At 42.5% G+C, this 24,217-nt stretch overlaps 1 protein-coding gene across 1 annotated transcript in view; it reads left to right on the plus strand.

Moving 5' to 3' along the window:
• ARHGEF26 (Rho guanine nucleotide exchange factor 26) overlaps positions 1-24,217 on the plus strand; it is a 49,079-nt gene that overhangs the window by 12,657 nt on the left and 12,205 nt on the right. The window contains exons 6-11 of the mRNA XM_068406514.1: positions 3,022-3,182; positions 15,408-15,560; positions 16,049-16,178; positions 17,136-17,210; positions 18,913-19,002; positions 23,687-23,841. Of these exons, the coding sequence (XP_068262615.1) occupies positions 3,022-3,182; positions 15,408-15,560; positions 16,049-16,178; positions 17,136-17,210; positions 18,913-19,002; positions 23,687-23,841 (764 nt within the window). The remainder of the gene's footprint in view (positions 1-3,021; positions 3,183-15,407; positions 15,561-16,048; positions 16,179-17,135; positions 17,211-18,912; positions 19,003-23,686; positions 23,842-24,217) is intronic.

Here is a 24,217-nt window from a genome sequence, read left to right on the forward strand (position 1 = left end):
GGAGTCATACTTACATCCCTTCAAAGAGAACAGGTTCTTTAGATGCCTTTTAAATGTAAAGTCTTCAATGTTACCAAAAATGTTTTCAAGCCTGAGGTGTTTTTCATTTGAGTATTAGAGGCCCATTCTTTGAGAGGGAGCCTAAATAAATACTCTTGAGGTGCAGTTGTACTGCCAAGTCGTGCTTTTGCAGTATGTCTTTTAAATTGCCTTTGATCAGTTTTTCTTTATCTATTCTTTAAATTGTTTTTTAGAGCCTATTAGGTTATTTTTGTCATCATAATATATTGTCACTGCAGAAAAATGTTTGGTTTATACCTTGATTAAATGTCAATGTCATGCATTGATAGACATCCCATCTTTCAGAGCACATTAGGGGGATGGACCTCTGTGCATCTTTTGTCTAAAGAACATGTCACATAGACTGATTTGAACTAAAATAATTTTTGATAGATCTTCTTTTCTTGCAAGCTGGAAACTGTGTGTGTGTACACAAACTGCAGTATGTATCTGGCTGCTTAAGAGTGTTCACTGTCCATCAGGATTCAAACATCTGGTTCCCTCGATATCATGCACATTAACCACAATAGGAGTTCAGAGGTCATTCAGAAATGCTCTTAGCAAGCGCCTGGTAAATGCCACCCCAGCCTCTGAATGTGGTGTAGTTACTGTATGTCAAAGACAAGGTTGTTTCTTCATCCTTTTTTATTTTTTATTCTCTGAAATGTGTTTGGGTCGTGGTAAGATGATATCCTCTCCCTTCCTTACACATGAGAAGCAAAGTATCTTTCTTTGTCCCATTTATTTCTGATGACGCTAATGACTTCCTGTCCCCAAACTAGAACAAGTCCTTGAGGGTCCTCAGTAAAAGCATAAACAAACTCCTCCAAAACACTAAGAGAGCTTGTATATTTTCCTGTGTTGAAAAACGTCTAGGTAGAAACCAATTAGCCATGGAACTCTGCAGCAATCGTTAGGTAAATCCTTTCTTGGTGAGCACAGCTGGGACAAGTACAACAGACTGAAGACACAAAATGTAACTGCTGGGCAAAGCCAAAATACCCTTTTTGGGCACCTTGTTAGCCAAGCAGTAGGTAGGTTTGCTGCCAGTTTGCCTGATGTATATGTATGTTTTCTAGATTCTTGAGGCTGATGGAGGTGGCAGGCAATTTAACAGTGTTTTAAGCATCCCCTTTGCATATCTTCTGGCACAGCAGTATTCACTCTTGCGAGTAACATGTAGCATGTTGTAGCTGTTACCTGGCTGCTGCTGTATCCCTCACCAGATCCCTTCAGCTCTTTAGGTTGGTAATAAGATGGAGACTACTGACATGTACATTAGGCTTCCTTTCCTTGTGTGTGTAATGGCCCTGTAGGTTTTCTGTGGAGTTGGTAAATCTTCTTTGCACCGCATAAACATTTTAAGGCTTCAGCTAAAGCAGGTTTTTGTTGTTGTTGTTTTGTTCTAAGAAATCCAAAACTTGTTATTTCATCATTAAACTCTCAGTTCTTTGAAGAAGACTTTTTAGAAGGGCAAGAATAATTTCAAAAGCACAGGCTGGGAACACTGAGACTCAGGATACCCAAGAGAAATTGTCTGTGATCAAAAGCTTCCCTTAGTAACACCAGCAGAGTTCACTGGACTTGAACTCTTTAAGAAATCTTACGAACAAATGTCCCCAGCAAAATGTTTTGCCCGGGTATGGTTTGTCTCAGTTGGCAGCTGGGAATACTCAGGAAGACTGCCTTCAACCTGCTGTAGTCTCCTTTGCCTTTATACTGGGTCACGGAGGAGCAGGGTTTCTGTGGAGCACATCCATCAGACCATCCAAGTGATGGTCACCTGCAAGACCCTCTCTGTGTAGAGCCATGGGCATTAGCCTTTCTAAATACACAGGTCTGCACATTTAACGTATATATTTCTCTTTGGTTTGAGAATGCTTAGAGAAGCTGTTTGCAAATAACTCATGAAATTATACATGCAAGTATTAACGCTCGTTATATTGAGAACAGAGTTCTGTTAGCTCTGCTGATGGCATGATTCTGTGTTAGTAATGCCTGGAAGGTAGCACTGATGGCAGATGTGACTTGGTGGAGCTCGTGACAAAAGGGTTCATGAAAATTATTTAACTTTTTTCCATGTATATACATATAAGAACTCTATTAGATTAACAGCCCGTAAAGCCTAGAGAGGTAAGAGATGTCTAAAAGCTGAACAGATTTCTACATGAGGTGAAAATTTCCAGTGGAACAAGTATGTGGGTTTCAAAGTCCAGGAGTCCATCGACAGTTTGCTTTGTGTGTCAGCCAGCCCGTGGCAGTTACAGGGGCTGCTGCTGAAGGGGCAGGGTGATAAACCAGAGGGCACGTGTCAGAGCTGTGCCTGGCTGCTGGCTGCTCCCTCATCGCTCAGGGGCAGGGGCAGAGCGCTCCGCTTCTCCTGGGCCTGCTCCTAACCCGAGGATTTAAAAGTACCCAAGGTATCGCTGCTGAGAGATGACTAAAACCTGAATTTTGTGAAGGGTTCTGCTCTTCTGCAGGTGCTGGAGTAAGCAGAGCTCTGTCACCCAAGAACACTTTCAAGTAATAGCTTACCAGCTTCTGTTTAAAAAAAACAAAAGCAGATACTGGCTGGTCAACAGTAGTAGGACTGATAGGAAGCTTCCAGCCAGACCACGGAAACAGATGTGTTTTTTTAATTAAAAACCAAACCAAACCCACCTGTCAGGAGTGTGAATGGGGAGTGATCACAGTTGGTGTTCAGTTTTTGTCTTCAAACTCTTGTTTGTAGTTGCATTGAGAAGACTGGATATAGACTTTTAAAAAGTTTTTTTTCTGGTATTAAATCACTTATTTCTAAGTAAATGATGCAACTATCATAGAAACGAATATTTTATAATCTCTAGCTTACATTCAATAACTTCTTTGCATCCTCCTCCACATTTTCTTTTTTTTTTTTTTTTTTTTTAAAAAAAAAGCCTAGTCAATGGTAAGTCTTTTCTTTCCCCCTCCACTTTGCAGGCGATATTTGAAGTGATATCTTCTGAGCATTCTTACTTGCTGAGCTTGGAGATTCTGATCCGGATGTTTAAAAATTCCAGGGAACTGAGCCTCACCATGACCAAAACGGAGAGCCATCACCTTTTCTCCAACATCACGGACGTTTATGAAGCAAGCAAAAAGTAAGTGTAGCAATAAGCTTCTACATTTAACAGAAATTACACATGTTTAAAATTATACGTGTAAAATTTAGTAATTGAAGACTTAAATTATTCACAATACATTTTTGAAATTATACCTGAGAGTCATTATTAGTAGTCAAAATATGTTTCAAGCAAGTAATGAAAGGTAGGATACAAAATAGTGGCATTAGTATTACCACAAAGTGAAGGAACAGCTCCAAGGCAGCAAATTCAACAACCAATTAGGCCTGACAGTTTAAGAATGAGAGGGCAAATGTTGCAGGTGTTAATATGCACTTAGTTTTTTGTAAGCTGTAAATAAATTAGAATGGAAGTGGATTCTCTGTTCTTTCAGAGCACCAAAATATATGTGCTCTGCGATGTTAAAGATTCATTTCATATAATACAAACAGCTAAGGTTTGATTTTGCTTCTGTAATACAAGTAAGCCCCTGTTTATTTGGGTTATATTTTCCTTATGTACCTCACAGGCAGCTCCTTGAATAGTAGAGCTTTGGTTACTGGTATCTGTGATACATGGTAGTGTTTGCAGACTCGGGCTACACCTTACCTACACTCTTGTTCTCTGAGGCAGCTTGCTCTTAGTTGGACAAATCTTCGCTTTCCTTGCCAGAATATTCTCTGTTTTTACAGTTGAACAGTTGTTTACTTTTCTGGCTGTACTGATGTAGTAAGGAAAGCTTACTGGCAGGCTGGACTGGAGATGTCCAGTTATTATTTAATAACTGAACATAAAAGCAAGTTTTTAATTGGAGTCTCAGGTAACCGTTTTGCAGTGGTAACCATTTCTTCCAGAACTGTCATGCTAGTTTGATGGTGGAAAATGCAAATTGGGTTTGACAGACTCACCTGGCCACTGTGTTTGAGCTGCCATGTAGTGGGATAGGCATGGCATTAGTTTCTCTGAAAACTGGTAGGGAAGGAAAGAACATAGTATATTTTAGTAGGAATTAGCATCCTCAAACCTAACCGGTTCTAAGCTGACTGTTGGTACATTAGGCAGTCATACCTAGTCTACGGTCTGTCAAATCAAGCTTAGTCTGCCCTTATGAAACTGTTAAAAATTGAGCAAGAGTTTCATGCTTGCCCTTAAGAACTGGCTCTTGCCAGTGTTTTCCTTCCTCAGCTGAATCCCTGTTTATTTTTGGCTGGGTACGGGATGTGCATCATGCTCTGACTGAGTGTTACCAATACCTTAAACTCTATTTCAGACAGTTGTTTAATAAGGGTTTGCTTTGTTATAATTGGTTCGTTATCCTAGCCTGGTTAATAGCAGTATTGGCAGGTGTATTTCTGTGGTCTGTGTAACTAAAAAATCAAAATGTCTGTGATCACTTCTGCCTTATTTCCAGTTTGAAATCGAGCTCAATGGCTAAAGGCTGCACACGGCCTAGTTAAGAGACCGATTGATCTGAACCATAGCACTGCACAGCTTTAAAGGTTAATCTCTCTCTGACTGTGGAACAAACCTCGCCTCGTTTCAGGAACGGGGCTAATGCGTGGGCAGGGCATCTGTCAGGCTAGGAATATTGCTGGAGTCAGTCCTCCCCACCTCTTCAGCTTTTTTTACCTTTTTTTTTTCCCCCCTTTTCTGTTGTCCCCTTTGGGTTTTTGGTTTTTTTTTGTAGAAATTATGATGTTTTGAATGCTTTAGCATTAAACCTCTGTTTACCTCTGTGGCACTTGTCAAGTTTCCTGTTCCAAGTCGTGGTGATGTCCTTTCTTGGCTCCTGTTTCTCTGAAGCCTCATGAAGTCTGTGGAATTTTACATCTGTTGTGGAGCACTTTGATTTTGTCTTCTGAAGTTTATATGGTAATAAGATTTTGTTTCACGGAGAATACATGTGAGAGAGTCTGATGTGTTGTGTCAGGTCCAAACCTAATTTAGGAGCTATATAATAGACTGATTTGCTGTACCTTCGTATCTCTGTCCCTTGTTCCCTTTTGTTTCTCTCTCTCTCTTATAGTCGAGGTCTTTTGCCAGAAGCTGGGTGTTTCCTGAATCCACCCCAGGAGGGGGTTGTACACAGCAGCGTTGTCAAGGAGTGCAGCTTATCAAAGTCCTTATTTTCAAGGAATAGTTGTTTTTAAAGGCTTCTCCTTACATGAAATGTGAGTTGTAAAGTACCGTGAGCCTGTTTTTTGCTAGATGAATGTTGATGGCACAGAACCATCGTGTGTTAGGGGTAATTGCCATCTTTGCTTAGACAGCTTAATGGCAATCAAAGGTTTAATTAGCCCGCAGACTTTGCCTCTCCGTTGGACTGTTTCTGTCAGACACGGCTGGCCATACTGGAGTAGCTGTAAATAGGAGCGTGTTTGGTTTTTTCTCTCTGTTGAATAACCCTTCCAAATCATTAAATCCACTTTTAAATTTCTCACTTAAAATATTTAAAGCAGAAACGGGGGTGGAGAGAGCAGTATTTTTAGGGGAATTTTTACAACCCTTTTGATTAATAGTCTTCAAAGGAAGTGGGAGGGGAAAAAAAAGGAAGAATGGAAAAATACCACACTAGCCTAAAATTATAATCTTATTCTTTCTTGTCTGGAAAGTCTAATGGTTTAAGAACTTGGGTTTTTATAACTTGGAGTAACAACAGAATACGTAACTCCTTTTTAAACTTAAATGAAAACATATTTTGTTTCCTGAGTTATGCAATACTGTTAAAGTATAACAAAACTTTGTGCTGGCTTTCTGCAACCTCATTTGTGTAAATAAAGCGATTTTAAAGCAGAAGGCTCTTAGTATCTCTGAACTATTGCTTCCCATTTTCAAGGGCTTTCAAGGGAGCAAAATCCATCCTTTTGCTACAGAATTGTAATAAAATAGAGCATCTGTCCCATTATGCTGTATTTTAAGCAGCTTTTCCTTTACTTAAAAATATTAAATCTTAGTATGGGTGTAGTTATCAGTGGGTTTGGTTGCTCAGACAAGTTTGGTGACCTAAAGAACATGAACTGATAAAAACACTGTCTTTAGTCAAAATTGCTTAAAGCTTCTATCTAGGAACTTTGACTTAGAACATGTTTAGTGGAAACTCTCCAGAAACACCGAGACAGGCTTCTGATGCGTGACAGGGCAGCTTCTGGTGGAAGAAAGCTGCCTTTGTTAGAAGCAGAATGCAGACAGCAAAGACCGTCTCTGCTGTTGGGAGCTCATTGGAATGGCTCTAACACAGAGCTGATCTGAATAATTTGTGCAGCATACAGTGTGTTTGGAGACGTCCTGTAAGGTGCCTTGGGAAAGCTTATGGCTTCTGGTGTGTGTTTGCCTGTGTGTCATATGGGAGAGAACACAGAACCACACAGATTGCAGCCCGAGTCAGTGAGAGCTGTTCTGGTGAGATGTCAGCTGGTGGGGATGCCAGAGGCCAGCTTACTCTGAGAATCCCGTGCAATCAATCTCAGTAGTCAGAAAAACTCTTGTCTCAGTACGTGGTGCAAGAGAGGTCGGTTTCCCAGGAGCCTGTCTTGGGAAAGAGGAGTGAAATGTCTGGAGGGACAGTTAGTCTGACAGGTCAAATCACCAAATTTAAAGGAAGAGGGAAAACTTTAGTGTTTTGTTTCTCCCTCTGCCATTAGGCCAGCAAAAGGCAAAAAGCTCATGGAATATCAGAAGATATTAGTAGAAAGAGACATGAACAAAAAATGGTTTGACAGGTTCTGACTGTTAGTAAACTCTGTGTCTTGATTTTGGTAGAGAAGCCTGTGCGGGTGTGTGAGGTAGGTTAACGTATTGTCTGAGTCTCTTTAATTTTGTATGTGTGAATGCGTGTTAGGAACCAGATATGCTTTCTCATAGCACTTTTTGTAAATTAGGTTAATGTTTCACCTCTTCCCAACATCCTTTCCGTGGTGCACCTTCATCTTTTTCCACAGGAGAATACAGTCCTAGTCTTCATTTAAGAAGTGTGTGTATTGAATCAGTTAACTGGGCATTAAAATCTTTACTTTCAGAGAACGCAGAGTTCTGTTGCTCAGTTTCTTTGGATGTTTGAAAAAAACAAAACAAAACAAAACACCAAACCCACATACAGTAGAGTAAAAATAAAAATTTAAATACTGTGAGTAGGCTGTGGGTCATTCAGATGAACTATAATGAGAGTTATTCATAAGTTACAGATCACTGATTTGATCTCCAGGTAAGACAGTGATATCAGTCATTAATATCCTTTTTTCCTGGTTGGTCCAGACTGATGGTCTTAGTCTGTGTTCTGTATTTTGTGTCAGTTCTTGCCATTAGCATGTTGGAAGAAAGCTGAGGAATGTCTCAAGGACATCCAGCTGAGTGGTTACCCTGGAGGGTCAGTGACACTGAGGTGTGATCTGGGGGAGCATTTCTGTGCTCTTCTGAAGAAAGTTGTTGGTGCTGGAAGTTTCAAAGCAGATAAGTGGTTTCCTTATCAAAGTGTGAGTGGTTTTGTTGGATGTGGTGGACATAGAAATGGGAAAAAGAGGGAGAAAAATCCTCCCAGATGGCCTGGCAGCGGGATGCAAGGGACCTGTGGCTCTGTGCAGAAGCTGGTGTGTTGCCTGACCCAGAGCAGGTGCTGGTGACCTGTGGTGACCACACCTGACGCTTGGGTTTCAGGGTGCTGTGGAGCACTGATAAATTTACTGTTTGTGGTCTTTGCCTGTCTCCCAGCCTTGCTGCACAATCTGCTTTTACTGCTGTGGGAACTTTTTTGATTGTCAGGAGCTTCCAGGGATTCCAGAGGACGTATTGTAGAGCAGTGACTCCAAAATACCTTTTATTTTTTTCTTTAAATTGTAGGTGCCCACAGAACACATTTATGAATTTGCATCATATTGATGTCTTGGGACATTTATCCTTGTGTTTCCTCAGACTGCTTCCTTCATGGTTTGTTCTGACATCAGTGCTCATTGCTGAGCTCTTTGGCTTTAATAGCTAGGAACTATTTGTTTAAGGGGTTCTTCTGGCAGCTGAAATAACTCCCTGGGTTGACCTGCACTGTTTCTTTGCAGGTGACTAGCAGCGTTGGTAAACAGCAACAGTGAAATAATAACATGCAGTTGGTACTTGCATTCCTGACCCAGTGATTGCTCTTCTATAATTTAGCTTCCTTATTGGAGACGAGATAGATCTGACTTCAATACTCAGGAACAGCCAATCTGAACAGAATCATACTCCCCTCGTTTTCTTGAGTGAACAGAACTTAAGAAAAAGAATGCTTTTTTTTAAATGAGTTTAGAAATTTTTATACCCATGTATGCATTGTATAATGCCTAATTTAGTAAATACCTGGCAATTACCTATGCAAAAAGTGCCCTTGAAGAAAATACCTGGTTTCCCAGAAAATACCATAAGCCTTTAGCTTCAAATTATTCACTTAAACATATTGAAAAGAATACCCCAACCTCACAGATCTCCACCCATCCCCTTCATGGTGTATTTTCATCCTGCATAGACTAAACCATCGCCAGCCGTTGCTGAGCGCAGGAGAAGGACACGTTTGGGCAGTGGCTCTGCCAGGGTGACTGGAGGACGATGGCACTGCCTGGCTGCGTGTGAGCCTGTCCTTCCCGCTGCTGCTGCCCTGCCCTCCTGGGTAACCCGGACTTTGTTCCCAGAGCTTTCCTCTCCCGTGACTCCGACGTGGCACCGCAGTCACAGTGGGGACCAAAGCAGGGCAGAGCTTTTTTGGCTGGTACCTGTGGAGAAGTTTCTCAGCCCACAGTATTCACTGTTGATAGCGAGCTTGCGTGTGGGTTGCTAGTGGGATGAGTTTAATTCTTACAACAGTTTCTGAGAACAGTCAGCATTTTACTATAGTGTTGGTTTAGAGCAGTAAAGAGCAGTGAAGTGTTTCTCAGTACGTTCCCCTCTGTCCTGCGTAAGGTCCCGTTCAGGCTGACCCTGGCTTCTCCGTGTCAGGTGCCCCTCTGCAGGAACGCCAGCCGAGCGTAAAGGAAACTGAACCCGTTCACAGTGTGCTTGTCTCTGACCTGTGCAATCCTCTGTGACATTAAATACTGCTCCATCACCAGTGACTTAAGATGGTTTGTGTTATCCCGCAACAGATAGTTTTGGCATCAAATAAAAATACCTCATTTTGAGATTAAGCATTGATTTTGATAAGGATTTTAACCATATTCTAGGTGAATGGCCTTAAAACGTGAGTTCAACCAAAAGAGCTGTAACAGCCTTCTCTCTCTGCTGTGGAGGGCTGTTGTAGGACCAGCATGGTAGACTTGTTTATTTGTATCCTTTACTTTTTGCACACTGATGTGAAAGGTCTGGGTTTGGTGCTAGTGGCACCTGGAGGTTTTCCTCCTTCCCCATGACTCCCTCGGTTCAGTCAGCTGCCAGGCAGGCCAGGGGATTGATGTAGCTGGAAAATAACCCACAAAACAAACCTGGTCAGAGTTTTCTTTCTCTCGCCTCCCTCACATCCCTGTCGGAGCAGTTCCCAGATCTCACCAAGTGTCAGCCCACAAGCAGTTGCCGTGAGATACCTGATAGAGCATGGTAGGAAAGGGAATTAAGACAGTAATAAAGAAAAGGAATTAAGTTGGACAAGAGCTGTGGAAGCTGGCATTGCCAGAACTAGGAAGCTGCCATCTGCCATAATATTTATTTGTACTGAAACCCATCCCTATATTACGTAAACATATTACCTGCTTTAACCATAAAAAAAATCCCACAGCAGCATTTGTAGCTGACTTCTTGGAGCCTCTGGCTCTGCTGTGGCCTAACCTCTGCATGGAGAGTTATTTATGTGAATATTTGTGTTTAAGGACAGTAGAACAGAAGTACTTAACAATTTTAAAGCCTTCCAGCTGTAACCCAAAGCCTATTTATCTGGTAGGTGTTTATGTGTCCTTCCCTGCAGAGCATCCCTGTCCCGGTCACCTGGAGCTTGGTGCCCGCACGGATCCTCTCAAGCAGCCGTGCTTTGTTGTTGGGTCTTGCAGGGTTTGTTCTAGTAGCAGCTTGTGAATCTTTCACTGATATTTCAGATTTACTGTTGCTGTAGGAAGCACAAAAGAGGAAAACTATTAGTCTGCATATTTTTTTTTTGCCAGCAAAGTGAGTGGATGTTCAGCAGTTGTTCAAACTTGCGTCCCTGCTTTCCTTGTAGAGAGACTGCTAAGGAGTGAAGCAGCAGCTTTTCTTAGTTGGGGCTGAGGGGTAAGTCTTGAAGAGGTCAGCCTGGTTTCAGAGAACTGCCGTTGCCCTTCTTGCCTAAAAAGAATGTGTAGCTCTGAAAAGGCACCAAGTTGTTAGTAAGTCTAGAAATATCTGTGTTTAGCAAGCCTGTCATAGCGGGAGGATTTATGTTTGTTCCCTTGGCTCCTCTCATGTGTCATTGGGTCAATGTGCTCTCTTTAAATGAGATTTTTAAGGCTATACAATCTTTTATTGGACCTCAGACTCCTGAGATGAAAGCTCTCATGGCAGATAGATGAGTCACGTTGCATTGCTCCACACTTCTCTGGACAACTGCGAGGCTGGTGTGTGCAGTGTTTATACCCAGGAAATCCTGCCTGTGAAGTGTGGGATCTGCTGTCCTCCATGTGCTGTAACATCTACTGCGGATGTGGCCCTGTCAACACGAAGATTGTGTATGCAGACATTTGTACACGTTATAGGAGAAGCACCTTTATGTGCAGCAGTATGAAAACCTGCAGCTTTCTCCTTGCCTTTAAGCACATGTGATGGTTTGCTGCCCCGGGTAACTTGTACAGATGTGCAGGAAAGAGGCTGAAGTAGGGCTGCCAGGAGGCGTGTGGCCCCACGGCAGTACCCGCTGGGCTCTGGGGCGGGGGGACAGGAGCCTGGGGGGGGAATTTGTCATTGGGAAGGAAATGACAGATTCCAGACTTTCTCTGGAGAGTTTCCTGGGCATTCTGTAAATCACCATTACTTCTAGAGTGTGGTGGGGAGTTCCTTGGCTGATGCATTTCCCTCAAGACTAAGCAATGCTTAACTTATGTGTTTATATGGTTCATATTTTTATATTAACAAAAATTTCTTCCCAGATATCAAGATCGATTAGTTCTCTAGCATATAGTCACCACCTCAGTATTTGCTAGTACTAACGCTGGGTTCTTGTGAAGGTGGGGATTGCAGGGGACAGCCCAGGTCTGCAGAGCCTGAGAAGTTAACACATCTGATCGTTCTCCTCCGTTCTCCAAGGTCTTTGCTTGCTGGGTTTGTTGGTTTGGCCATCCTAGCAAGCGTGTTCTATGGGAAGAGCCTCATCCCCGTTGTTGGAAAGTTTCACAGAATTATTTGTAAATCCGTTGTTTGTGACATGCAAGAGATCATTTTGTCCTCTGACAAATGAGGGTGTCGATGGCTCCTCAGACTCGGGGAGCCAGGCAGAAGCACCCTGCTTTTCACTAGTATAAAAAGCCTTACTTTGTTCAGCATGGGAAAGGTTTTTAAACCAAGGACTCCTGTTGTGATGTCTTCATAATTTATCAGAAAGATTTACACTTCTCGTGGCACAGCGTGTTCTTTGTGGGCTCGTTGGTCAGTGGGTATTAACTGGGTGAATCAAGACTTGTTTCCTAGTTGCATACCATTGAACTAGGAGCTGTGAGCTCTCACCAGCTATCTCGGGAATCTCGCTGTGACAGAACATACTGACAGGGCTGCCATGGCCTTTTATTGTGCTGGTTTCTGCCAGGATGTTATAAATCACTGAGGAGGCAAGCGGCTTGCCATGAGTGCCGTTACTTGTGGGTAGGTTTGCTGCAGAATGAAGGAAGAGGCTTGCAGGGTCTCTTCCCCCCTCCTCGCTTGGCTTTGTAGTTGCTCAGTGGATATTGCCCAATAAAAGTGGTTTTATGGGGTATTAGCTGTGTGGTGTTTGGTGTGTAAATATACGTGTGTGCATGTATTGTTTGCCATTAATTAGATTGAGGTAACTCGCATAACAAACGGATTCCTTTCAGACACTGGTGGATGCAGTTACTCACTTTAATCACCCTCTTTTTCAGCCATTCTTTTGCTAAAAGCTCTGATTCTGATTGAGCATAAAAATTCTATGGAAATAAGGCTGTACTACTTCCCTTTTTTACCATTTTAAATTCCGCCCCCCCCATATTGTGATGCAGATGTTAAGCTTCTGTTCCTCTAAGAAGATTCAGCTTTGGAGAGGCAAATCAGAAATTTTTATTACTTTTATCTGAAGTTATCTGAAATTGGTAATTGTTTTTCCAGTCCCCTTATCTCTGAAAGGAGGAAGCTAAATTGTACCTTCTTCCACTCCAGTGGCCTTTTTCTGTTACTGGATAGTAATGAGTCGGCAGCACCATCCCTATGAAGCTAAATCTGTGTTATAGTCTTAGAATAACTGATTCCATAATATAATTGTTTTTCTAACTCTAATTTCACCTGCCTAGTTAAAATCTCTTTTACCTGCCTAATTAGAATTTTTTTAATCCAGTGCAGTTGAATCTTGGAATACCCAGCTAGCAAGATTCAGTATGCATAAGAATAATTAGTATCTTTATCTAGGGGTGAAGGGAGAGTAAATGTTGAGAAGAAATGTTGACCAAAATGATTGATATTAGGCCATTTATTTAGTGTATTTTTTCATGGCATCTGTTTAAGCAGAACTTCTGGTGATGTCAATGGGAGTTTTGCAATTGTAAATGAGCCAGAGTTGAGGCCTTTATAAAGGTGAATTGTGTGGGATAGTTTGTAACCGTGTGCAGGTACCCCTGCGCGTGGGTGTTCGTACTGCTGAATTAACCGGAGTTTTTGTGGATGTCAGTCATGGATCAAAGCAGTGGCAACGAGTAGGAAAAAATAGCTTGAGAACGTTGCCCAGGTATTAGGACGTTGTTCCTGATGGAGGTTACCAGCTGGTGACTGAGCTGCCTGAAGACATGGGAAGGCCCTTGACTTGAGTCACCCAAACTTTGAGGACGTGGCTTGTGGTAGAGGCAGGCACGCTCCAGAGGCGTGAGCCCTCCAGTGTCCCTGGCTCTTGGGCTGGAAAAACAAACAAGCAGGAAAGGGATTAAACCTGTGTTTGTAAATTTGGCACCTGGCCTTTAGGGGAGGGGAGTTTGAGAGTATTACAGATTGGATGTTTCTTTTGAACAACATAAGGGCAAGATGAGGGAAACCAAATGCTGTCATGAAATACTGTTTGACTTTCGCTTAATTGGATCTAACTTTAACCAGAAAAGTTCTGGATTTAACAAACAAATGCTTTAAGTAAATCCTTCTGGTATTAAGTGAAAAAAGCCAGTCACGCAGCGCAGCTGATTCATGGTTGGTTAAAGGGAATATAATCACTTGATCACTCAGTACTGATCTTCGTGACACAATCTGTCCTAAAATTATAAGCAAAAGGTTTTTATGATGTGTCTAGTTCACTGATGGTGTATAGTAATTAGCAGATGGGGTGCAAAAAAAGACAGCCTTTGTTTCAAACTCTGATGCATGATTTCCAGAGATATCTCTGATAGTACGTGTTGGGGGGGTGGGACTTGGCTGTGCTGCTTCTCCCTGCCCCTCTCTTCTTTCTTTTTTTCCCTTTTTTTCTTTTTTTTAAATATTCTACTATCCAGAACCTTTGCTGTTCCTTACACTGACTGTGACTGGTGATGTCATTGATGAAGCACCAGATAAATTCTACAAGTGGAAGTTCTAGCCCAGCATGGTCAAACCCCTTGTCAGCAAGCCATAACACACAGCAGGAAGAAATGTTGGATTTCCTCGTTTCCTGAGCAAAGTAACTTGGCAGCGTGCTGAGAAGCTCTCCCAGCTATAAACATGTCTGAGTAGAGCAGAAACGAATTCCAGTCGTCTGCAGTTTGTGGTGGTCAGCGGCTGAAATCTGTTGTGGTTCGTGAGAAATGGTGGAGTGTGTGACTTGGAGACTTCCCCACGCTTCTTGGACCCCAGTGAAATCGCAGGCAGCTGCAGACTTTATTTGTCCACGTATCGTGTGAGATCTCGCAGCAGCTCAGTGTGCTTTGCCAGGTAGTAGTGTTCGTGATACTGAAACCAAAACGTAGCATAATGCAAGTCAGTGACAACGTGAGATGTTCTGTGCTTTGGAGTGAGGTGGGTGGAGGATGGAAGGGTGCTGGAGCACTCTGCTTCCCAAAGGGGCACGGCTGCTAGGAGTGCTGCTGCAGCCCGGAGAGGGGAAACTGCGTGCTGTGGTAAAGAGCCTTATATCCACTTGTAGGCAGTGTCCTGGTTTGCATTGAGTGATAATACTGATAAACCTCAGGCAGGTAATGTGTCAGAACTTTAAAAAACAAAAATAAACAAAAAAATCCAAAACCAAACAAAAAAAAACCCCCTTGATTCTTCTGACCATGTGAGAATCTGGCAAGCACTCAATGCAGGCAGCTGCTCCTAAGCACACCTGACAAAACGTCTCCAGTTTGGTTAACCCATGTTGTTAAACACTTGTACAATAAACTTCTGCTCATCCTGTTCTCCTCCTCTTACATGTTTGTGGTTTGTTTGTAAAACAAACTATGGAGAACATTGGTGGTGCACTGAAAAAACATTACGTGCTGCAAGGTGACAGGTACTGAAGAGCCAGTGTTAGTAATGAGAAAATGTAATAAAGGGCCAAAATAAAATAAAACATGTTTCAAAATATTTTAGCTTGATGCGAGATCATGTGTTCCAAGTGTTCCCTTAATTTTTCTGTGCTATATGAGGGGACCAAGTGAGCTCAGGATTTTGGTTTCTGTTCCCATTCTGTGTTTGGTTCCAGTGGTAGATTGAAGTGTTTGCTATGTGCCTGTTATGTATTTTTTTGTTGTTAATTTACCAGTTCACACATAACTCTATTTCATTGAACATTTCTGGTATTGTGCTTCCTTTACTACAAGAGGAAACGTGTTAATGTTGTGCTTGAAGTTGTTTCTTTTTCAACCCTGTTTCTGGAAGTTCTAGTCTAACCAGATCAGCGATGCTGTTTGGGTTTTGGCAGCTGGAGAATGGGAAGTAGCTTTGCCAGCGTTGCTTATGCTGCGCTCTGCCAGGAGACACCACCACCCTTGGCCTCGTATCGTGTCAAGGTTTCCCTTGCTGCTCTGCCAAAGGAGGGATGATCTCACCCCTTCACAAACCGTCCAAGTTGTCATTAGTTTATAGAAGTCATGGGTTGTGTCAGGTGAAGTGTAAAATGTTGCAAGAGCGAGTCTGCTCTTTTTTTTTTTGTAATAATGAGTAATTTCTTTTCTTTTTTCACAGGTTCTTTAAAGAACTTGAAGCAAGACATCAGAACAACATCTTCATTGACGATATTAGTGACATAGTTGAAAAGCACACGTCCTCAACGTTCGATCCCTACGTGAAGTACTGCACCAATGAAGTCTACCAGCAGCGAACACTGCAGAAATTACTGTAAGAACTAATTTTAAAATGTGATTGCAAAATCACCCCCTTTATAGTAGGAGTGAGTATAGGCTGTGGTATTTGGTGCAAAACCTGTGGCTTCCAACTAAGCATGTACTTACATGCTCAGCTTTCCTTCATGCACAAGTTCCCTTGAGGTAACTGAGAGTGAAGATGTGCCTGGCTGCATGGTCCAGTCCTGTTTGTGGCCACGTGTTACGTTCCTTCCCACGGATGAGTGCAGTTTAATCAGTGTCAGAGGCTTTCCCTGTGTGGTACAGCTGAGTCTGTCTGCACCCGCTTCATGGATGGGAGAACTTGAGGTTTCTAAATGTCAATACTGGTCTTGCATATCCAAGTAAACAAAGCTGAAGGCTTGTTATGACTCCTTCAAATCACGCTTTCCTATTAAAATCATTATTTATTTTAAATCTAGGAACTTACACAATTCTTTGATAAAACATACCGTTGAATTCTCTCCCCCTTTTTCCCCCCAGAGCCACAAATCCAGCATTTAAAGAGGTGTTGTCACGGATCGAGTCCCACGAAGACTGCCGGAATTTACCCATGATCTCTTTCCTCATCCTTCCCATGCAGAGGGTCACTCGTCTTCCCTTACTGATGGATGTGAGAAAAGAGTTATTTTTCTATTTTTCCATGATGCATGTTATTGTAATGTTAGCGTTTTTCCATGTTCAATTCCTAGTTCATTCCAGTCTCTTTGTATCTTCTTACTTAGACCAGGTACAGGGCTGTAGATACTGGTCTGTTGATTGTGAAGTACTGGAGCATTTGTTTGCTTACTGTGACTGCTCCTGCTCCCCCATTCAAGAGTTAAATATTTAGACATTCTAATGGAAAAATTGTACAGTAAAGGGTCAAAATGACTCTGAAACCAAGGAGGAACCTAGGACAGAAACTGTGTATAGTGTTAGGATCAAAATTAAACCCTACAGATTGAAAACCAAGACTTCCTATCATATAGATGAGGGTCTGTTTGCAGTAAATACTTTCAGGGACAGGGTCGTTAAGACCCCCAGTTAAGAGGGTCCCAGTGTCCCCCTGAAGAATGAACTCCGTTCTCAAGGGCATGGGAGCTGTTTGTGAGTGGAGCAATATCAATAACACTCATTTTCCCCTCAGTGTGTTACACTGAGATGTTCCCTTCCTGTGCAGGTTACGGGGTGACTTAGAAAGTGTGGTGAAGTGCAAGTGAACACTTGTGAAGCAAAGTCCCCACCAATATTCAGGGTATTTCAGATGCTAGAACTAAATGGACGAGCTGGACCACCAGCAATAGTGCAGATGAAATTCCAGGCTCAGATTCTAGCAGTGGTAGGATCCAGAAACAGGACTAATAATTTTGTTCTCCTGTGTATTTGCAAATTGTGCACTGATGAATTTGATCATCTGGATGGTTACTTAGTTCATTTATGGACATTGAATACTCTGTTCTCTGCAGTACTACCCCAGTCCACAGCGGTGACCTCTCCTCTGTGGTGTCAGTTAATATGTATGTAAAATTCTGTATTTGTTACAATCTGTGCTTCTTACTCCTCTGAAGTCACTGGCATTTTATTTCAGACTATTTGTCAGAAAACGCCCAAGGATTCACCAAAATACGAGAACTGCAAGCAAGCTCTGAAAGAAGTGAGCAAGGTGTGTTCTTAAAAGGTTAATCTGGATGCAGAATTTTTTCTGCTTTGACTGTTTTCCTTCCTAAATTGCACCGTGTGCTTTTGTCATTTCAAAAATCCACTGTGAGAAGGGGCTGCTTTTGGTTTGTGTTAGTCACTTGAGAGTGAATTTTCATGCTTGTTACTCGTTTTGCTCACCTGTTTCATTGTGCAGTTGGACAAATGTGTCCCGTTTGCTGCCAGTCGTTCCAGCAGAGAGCCTGTGGTGGGCCATACGGATAAAAAAGGCCAAACCCCTGTCCTGACAGCAGAGAAGAGAAAGTCTGAATCTTTTAACCAAACTTAAGCATTCTCTCTGCTTTTATTGTAAGTTAACCAGGTCGCCTTCTGTCAGTTGTTCAAAGTTGTTCTCTTCTCCTGTAGAGAGGAGAGAACTTTGGCTTTTTTGCCAAGAATCAGTGGTGGAAGCAGAGCACAAGTCCATGTCCACAGACAGATGGTGCACTTCAGCAGCACCTACTTGGATGATAAATTCTGGTTCCTTCCATTTGAACCTGAGCAATCAGATTACCAGGGTTTTTTTAATTGGTGTGAAATTCCAGTCCATTTGTTTAATATATTTATATTCTGGAAATAGACAGCTCTTTAAAACAGAACACTTTTAAAAGAAAGCCTCAGGATCTAAGCACTGGCTATTTTTTGCCTCCAAGGTCTCAGAATTTCAGAAACGATCGTGCATCACAGACTGTTGTGAAATGTGAAGTACTGGGCATTCTTTATCGAAGACAAAAATCTTTCTCTGCACATTGGGGCTGGGCATTACCTTGGGCCTTGAACAGTCTTGTCTGCTTCAAGGGAAAAATCAATGTTTTCCATGCATAAATAATACAAACAGAGGAGCACTGAAGCGTAAAACCTCCAAATTGTTTTATTTAAGAAAGGCCACTGGGGATCGTTTTTCTGCCTGAATTACTGTCTGTTTATTACTTAGGAAAATATCCTAAACTCAGCAACACTGCACGGCTGCCAGCACAGCTGGGTGTTTCTGTAGGAGCAGTGTGTGGTGTGTGAAGTGTTCGATTGTAACAGGAGAAAAGGCCCGTGGTGGTCGGAAAATCCACGTGTGATGTCGTGGGGTTGAGGGGATGCATCTGCCCCTCCCCGTTTTTACGTGCCCCCATGCCCCCGTGTGCAGGCTTCAGTAAAACTGTAGCATGCTTTGAAATTGCATTCTAAAGGTCAGCTGCAGTGAAACTTTCTCTGGGCTGCTGCTTGCCTCAGTTTACCAAGTACCACAGCGTTTGTGTGGGGACCCTGGTGCGAGCGAGGCGGGTGCGTGCAGGAGACGCGTCCGTCCGGAAGGGTGTTTGTTCTGGAGCTGATCATTAACTCGGATCAGAGAGCTAGAACCCTTCTCAGCAGCACTTCGGGCTGAACCTTTGCACCATCTGCACTCCCCTGAAGAATAAATAATGATCGCAGTGTTGTAGGATAATTGAGGTTGAGGGGGGTCTCAGGAGGTCACAACGGGCTGTCAGGCCAGGCCCGGTCACTCGGGGCCACGTTCAGTCTGCTCTTGAAAACATGATGTCTGTGACCCAGCGTGAAAATGTCAGTGCCTTTGTAAATGTTATGCTTCCCCAGAAGTGTATTTTGTAAAGGAACAGAAGTTTGTGTTACAAGTCTGGAGTACATTAAACCTGTTAAATAAATCTCTTTTCTAGCTGGTGCGTTTATGCAACGAAGGTGCTCGGAAGATGGAAAGGACAGAAATGATGTACACAATCAACTCCCAGCTGGAATTTAAAATCAAGGTATGCTGGGGATATTTCTGACCATAAATCATATGTAGATTTGAAGTTCTGCTTAGATTTCTGACTGCAGTGGAGGAACAAATAGTGCATTTCTTTAAAGAGTGCATTAGTATTTGTAACTGATACAGTCAGCAGTGGAACTTCAATAGCACCTTCATATCACACAGTAGTTCTTGCAAAGATCTGTTATGGCAGGATAAAAATTAAAACTGCTCTTAAGTATTTTCATTTTAAGTAGAAGGGTTATGTTATAGGGAAGTGGCTTTTCAATATATAGTGAATTAAGTATTCTTTGCTGTGAAGACTAAGTTGCTGTGAAGATTTTGCCATTAGGAGAAAGCCCGACTGCTGCTGCTCGGTGGTGGGGTGTGCAGGATAGGCCCAGTACCCCTAAGGAGTACCCTTTTTCCTAAGAAAAAGTTTTTTTCTTTCTGGTACTGAAAATACAATTTAGGCTGTTATTAAAAAAAAAACCCTCTACAATCAGTCTTTTCGGTAGGGAAAAATAGCAGAGATAATCATAGTTAGTAGGGGGTTTATTGTACTTTCAAGATACTCCTTCAAGTACACTGACTTTTTTCTATTCAATGTTTGTTAAAATACCTTTTCTATAAATAATGTCTCGTACTGTTACATAATGAGTGTTCTTTTGTGAGAAGTAGTTTTTATTATCATACATGTAGTAAGCAGAGGTTTGTGTTTTTAAAACCACCGTTCTTTAAAGGCTCTTGCTCAGTCTGAGAAATGCTGTCTGCAAAAAGATGTCGTTCAACTTGTCTGAAGTATTTTATTTTCAAACTTTGACTAAAAGCTGAAAGCAGTAATATTTACTTATAACAATAACAACAATAACAATATATAAACCATCTCTTAACAAGTGACATCACTACATTTGCTAACACTGGTGACGATGGTCTCACACCTTTGGACAGTCTGAACCAGAGGTCTGATCAGCGTGAGGCCCTGGGCGAGCTGCTGGCGCTGTCGTTCCCATTGCCAGATCTCCAGGAGCACCCAAGTGTTGAAGTGTTAAATGGTTTCTGGTCCCTTACCTCCCCCTCAGGAAGAGGACACGCACTATCCATCCTGATTTTGCAGCAGCGAGAGGCCTGTGTAATTCCTCCCTGTAGCAGCTCTCACCAGTTTCATGGGAGTAAGAACATCTTTATTTTGTTTTTCTGTATTTTTATGCAAGTTTTTTTCCTTTGTGCGTCTTAAACATAACCACTCTGTGGTTTAGACCATCTCTGTGGTTTGGGAGCTTGCCAGCTGGCGTATGAACGGCTGCTTTGGCCACGTTTCAGCACGTTTGAAGTTCTGACAGCTTGTTCTACACAGAAAGGAGATGCTATACGTGATGTACCCTTTTGGCAATTAAGGAAAAATTAATATGAAGGTAAAAGCAAGCTGCCTCTGGAATATAGTCCATTAGGAAAATGTGATTAACTCACTTGGAGTACAGATTAGAGGAATTTTTAGTTCATGCTCAAATAGAAATTTTTAAAGTACTTCTTGTCTGTAAAACGACCATCAGGGTGCTGTAATTCTGTTTTATAGCCATTATAAATGAGGTGAACTATTTCTGTTCCTGCTCAACCTCCTGTGGTGCTCTGGGATTTTTGTTTGTTGGTTTGTTAGATGTAAGGGTAGAGCATTCCACGGGAGTACGAGAGAAGCTGCTCGAAAATTATGTCACTGGTACATGGCTAATCTGTAGAATTTAATTTTTTAATTAAGATTCAGAAGTTTTTATTCTTAATTTTTTCATCTTTATCACGAGAAAAGTTTTTTCTGCAAACACACTTTTGGGTTCACAAAACAAACTTATTTGCCTTTTGTGTTCAAGGACCATCTAGGACACAGTCTGTCAGTTTTGTAAGGTCACAAAAGCTCGATGGTGTCACTGTCAGGGCGTGGGCTGATGTTTCATGTTCCTGTATGCTCTCCTGGAACCACTGCTGCGTTTCAGGAAACGTAAAAGCCATTTGTTTAAAAAACTGATTTTCATGTCCCTTGAAGGTACTGAACCAGCAGAGCTGAGATGGAAAGCATGAGGATTTGTTTGAAGCTGAATGTTAATATAAAACTTTGTTCGATTTCTGTGGTGGGAGTTCCTCTGGGAGCGTCAGATCCAAGCGCTGAGCTAAGCTGGCCTTTGAGAACCTGGGAGGTTTAGTGATGTGCCCTTAGTAAAATGACCATCCATGAGAAAAATGCTGGGATACAGTCCTGGGAGAAGGGACTAGGGTTGGGTTGGTGGAGGTCAAAGTTAGCCACTGATCTGAGATGAGTGACAGTATCAGTTAGTGACCTTGAAGTTACAGTGATTTATAACCACATTGATTTACTCTGGTTCACTGACAGAGACTTGGATACAAATCTATTTGTGAAATAGGGATTTGAAACACAATTCTACATTTCCAAATCGGAGAATACAGTAGAAAATGCATTTAATAAACTAATGGCTAATACAAAAATAGAAACCTGCAAAGAAGTCGTATCAATCACAACAGAATGTGTGGGCTTGGATTAACAGGGAAGAAACGTCCGAAGCATATTCCTGCTAATATTCTCTTGGAAGCATGAATGCAAGTCTAGAAGGGTCGTAGTGGATAAATGAAACGTGCTGGTATTTATCAGCAGTCACTTGTAAAGAACACGGGGCAGAAAAGGCATCTCTGGGGTAACTTGTCCTGTGCCACTTCAGAGTCACGGTAAAATCATACCTCAGAGTTCAAAACCAAGAGGGTGGCTGCGTGTAAAATTAGGGAGTTAATATTCTGTTCTTCCAAGAGCGAGATGGCAGTCAAAGCACTGGACTTTGGGTCTGGCATAATACTACGGGGCAAATATTGACAAGGTGGAATTAGCTCAGTGAAGAGCGGCTAAAGTGATTAAAAGACATAAAAAGACAGCCCATGCAGAATGGAGACGGCTCATAAGCTGAATGAAGAAATACTTTTTACAAGCATGTGAAAGGTGCTTTTAAATGAGGGGGAAAAAAGTTGTCTTCATTAGCTTAATCATGCAAGACCAATAATGAATTTGAACAGCAGCAAAGCAAATAGGAACGTTTGATGAGCAGAAAGGCACTTCAATGTAAAGTAGAAACAAAAATTCAATTATTTTGCTTAGGATGAATAAAAATATATTATATGCTCCATAACATTTAGGTGTAAGCACCCTTTTGCTGGGGCAGGTGTTGGGTACAAATATCAGTAAGGGTGGGCAGGGTGGATGCCTCTCGTTTCCCAGTGGTACCATGTACCTGCTGCTGGAGAACCCACCAGGGACAGGCTGGGCAGCTCAGGCTTCGCCTGCAGACATTGCCCACGGAGCCCGGTCCCTTTTGGTACCAGCATCTTCAGGTGCTCCAGCCAACCTGTGGGCAACACCCAAAGGCACACGGAGACAGAAGTACTATCATCTCCGGTACTCAAGTTAGGACCCAAACAGGTCATGCCAGGGATGAGGAGTGAACCCCACGGAGGAGGTCAGTATCTTTGCTTAGAATGTTGCCTCCCACTGAAGAACATTCCCCCAGAGCAGCTCTGCTCGGTTCGGTGCGAGCACCAGTCACTGAGGTCATGGGCTGAGGAGTCCTGGGCAGTGGGGCAGCTGCCAGCACTGCAGTGGACCTTTGTCCTTCTGGCATCGTGTGTCGTGGTACAGCTTCAGAGATGATCTGTTCTCTCTGTGGCCAGGACGTGCAGTCTCGCATCTCCCTTCGTGTTCGTGGCCCAGAGAAACAAAAGGTCCTTCTGTGGTGTCTGTTTCTTCCGCAGTTGGGAATAATTTGGATTAATAAAGGCTGGTCATCACATTAGGCAGCTGTCATCCTCCCTGGCTTCCTTTGGCTGTTGCAGGTGTTGGTCCTCACCCTAGACAGGAATGGAGATCCTGCTCCATGGAACATTTAGAGTTCAACTACATTAACTAGATGAGGAGTAAGAGGAGCTGTAGAATCCTTAATTACCCAGCTTAGATAAAGCTATGACTGGACAGGTAACTGTGTGGTATTTCAAGAGCTCCTAATGAGGACAGCAAGTACTTGGAAAACTTCTGGCTATCAAGGGAGAAAACGTAAGTGGTTTGGTGTGGTAGTTACCTTGGAAGGATGGTTCTACCTACACCTTATGAATTGAGGGCTGGAGGTTTATGCATGGTGTCATTTTACCTGCCCGTAGGGGTGTGATGACAGGCAGTGGGCAGCAGCCCTCATGTTGGAGATGAGAAGCTGAGACTCTTCCAGCTGTTCAGGCAGACCAGCTGTGAGGTACCGAGAGGAAAACACGGTGTTCAGACGTGCTTAACCAACGACTGCTCGCTCTGCAAAACCTTACCTGTTCCTGGGAGACAGTCTTGTTATTTTTAATCTCCTTAGGAGGTCTCAGAGCCTGTTCCATGCCCAGTAGGACCAATCAAGTCTGTTCATTTTTCTCCTAGATGAGCAATTAGGTCATGTGCGTGAGTGATTTTCAAGTATTTGCAGGCTATGACTTGTGTGTTGTATCAATGATGAGGATACCTTAAACCTTGATAACGGCTTTTTGTGCTTGTACTCACCACCTCTGAGCTTTCAGTTTATTCAGGCATTTTTTTCCCAAATATATAATACTCTGTTAATTGGTTTTTAAAAATCTCTGCTTTTGAAGGCTTAAAATGTTATTTTCTTGCTTTGTAGCCATTTCCCTTGGTTTCCTCGTCACGATGGTTAGTGAAAAGGGGCGAATTAACGGCATATGTAGAGGACACTGGGCTCTTCTCTAAAAGAACTTCGAAACAGCAGGTCTACTTCTTCCTCTTCAATGACGTCCTCATCATCACCAAGAAGAAGAGGTAAGAGCTTCCCCAATAAAACCACCTTTGTGTTCAACAACTTGAGGCACGGAGAGAAGAGCTGAGTTACCGTTGCCTCGACTGCTGGGTGTGCCTCAGCCCAGGGGAAATGAAACCCCAACTGTGTGGCCGTGGGTCAGCAAACGTGGTCGCATCCATGGCATTTACACGTATTTTCTAGCCGTGTGCTTGTTTGAAAGAATGAAGGAGATTCAAAGAGAAGTAAGTGGGCCTGGTAGAGTTGCAGCCTTAAACGAGGAAACACGGACTAAACGTGTTTTAAGTCCAGTAAACATTTGTGAAGCCATTTGCATGTTTTAACAGGCCACGTCTGAGGAGTAAATGAATTATGTAGGTGTGTGAGTCTCTAATATCA

This window comes from Nyctibius grandis, chromosome 8 (genome assembly GCF_013368605.1).
Source record: "Nyctibius grandis isolate bNycGra1 chromosome 8, bNycGra1.pri, whole genome shotgun sequence".
NCBI classification, from domain to species: domain Eukaryota; kingdom Metazoa; phylum Chordata; class Aves; order Nyctibiiformes; family Nyctibiidae; genus Nyctibius; species Nyctibius grandis.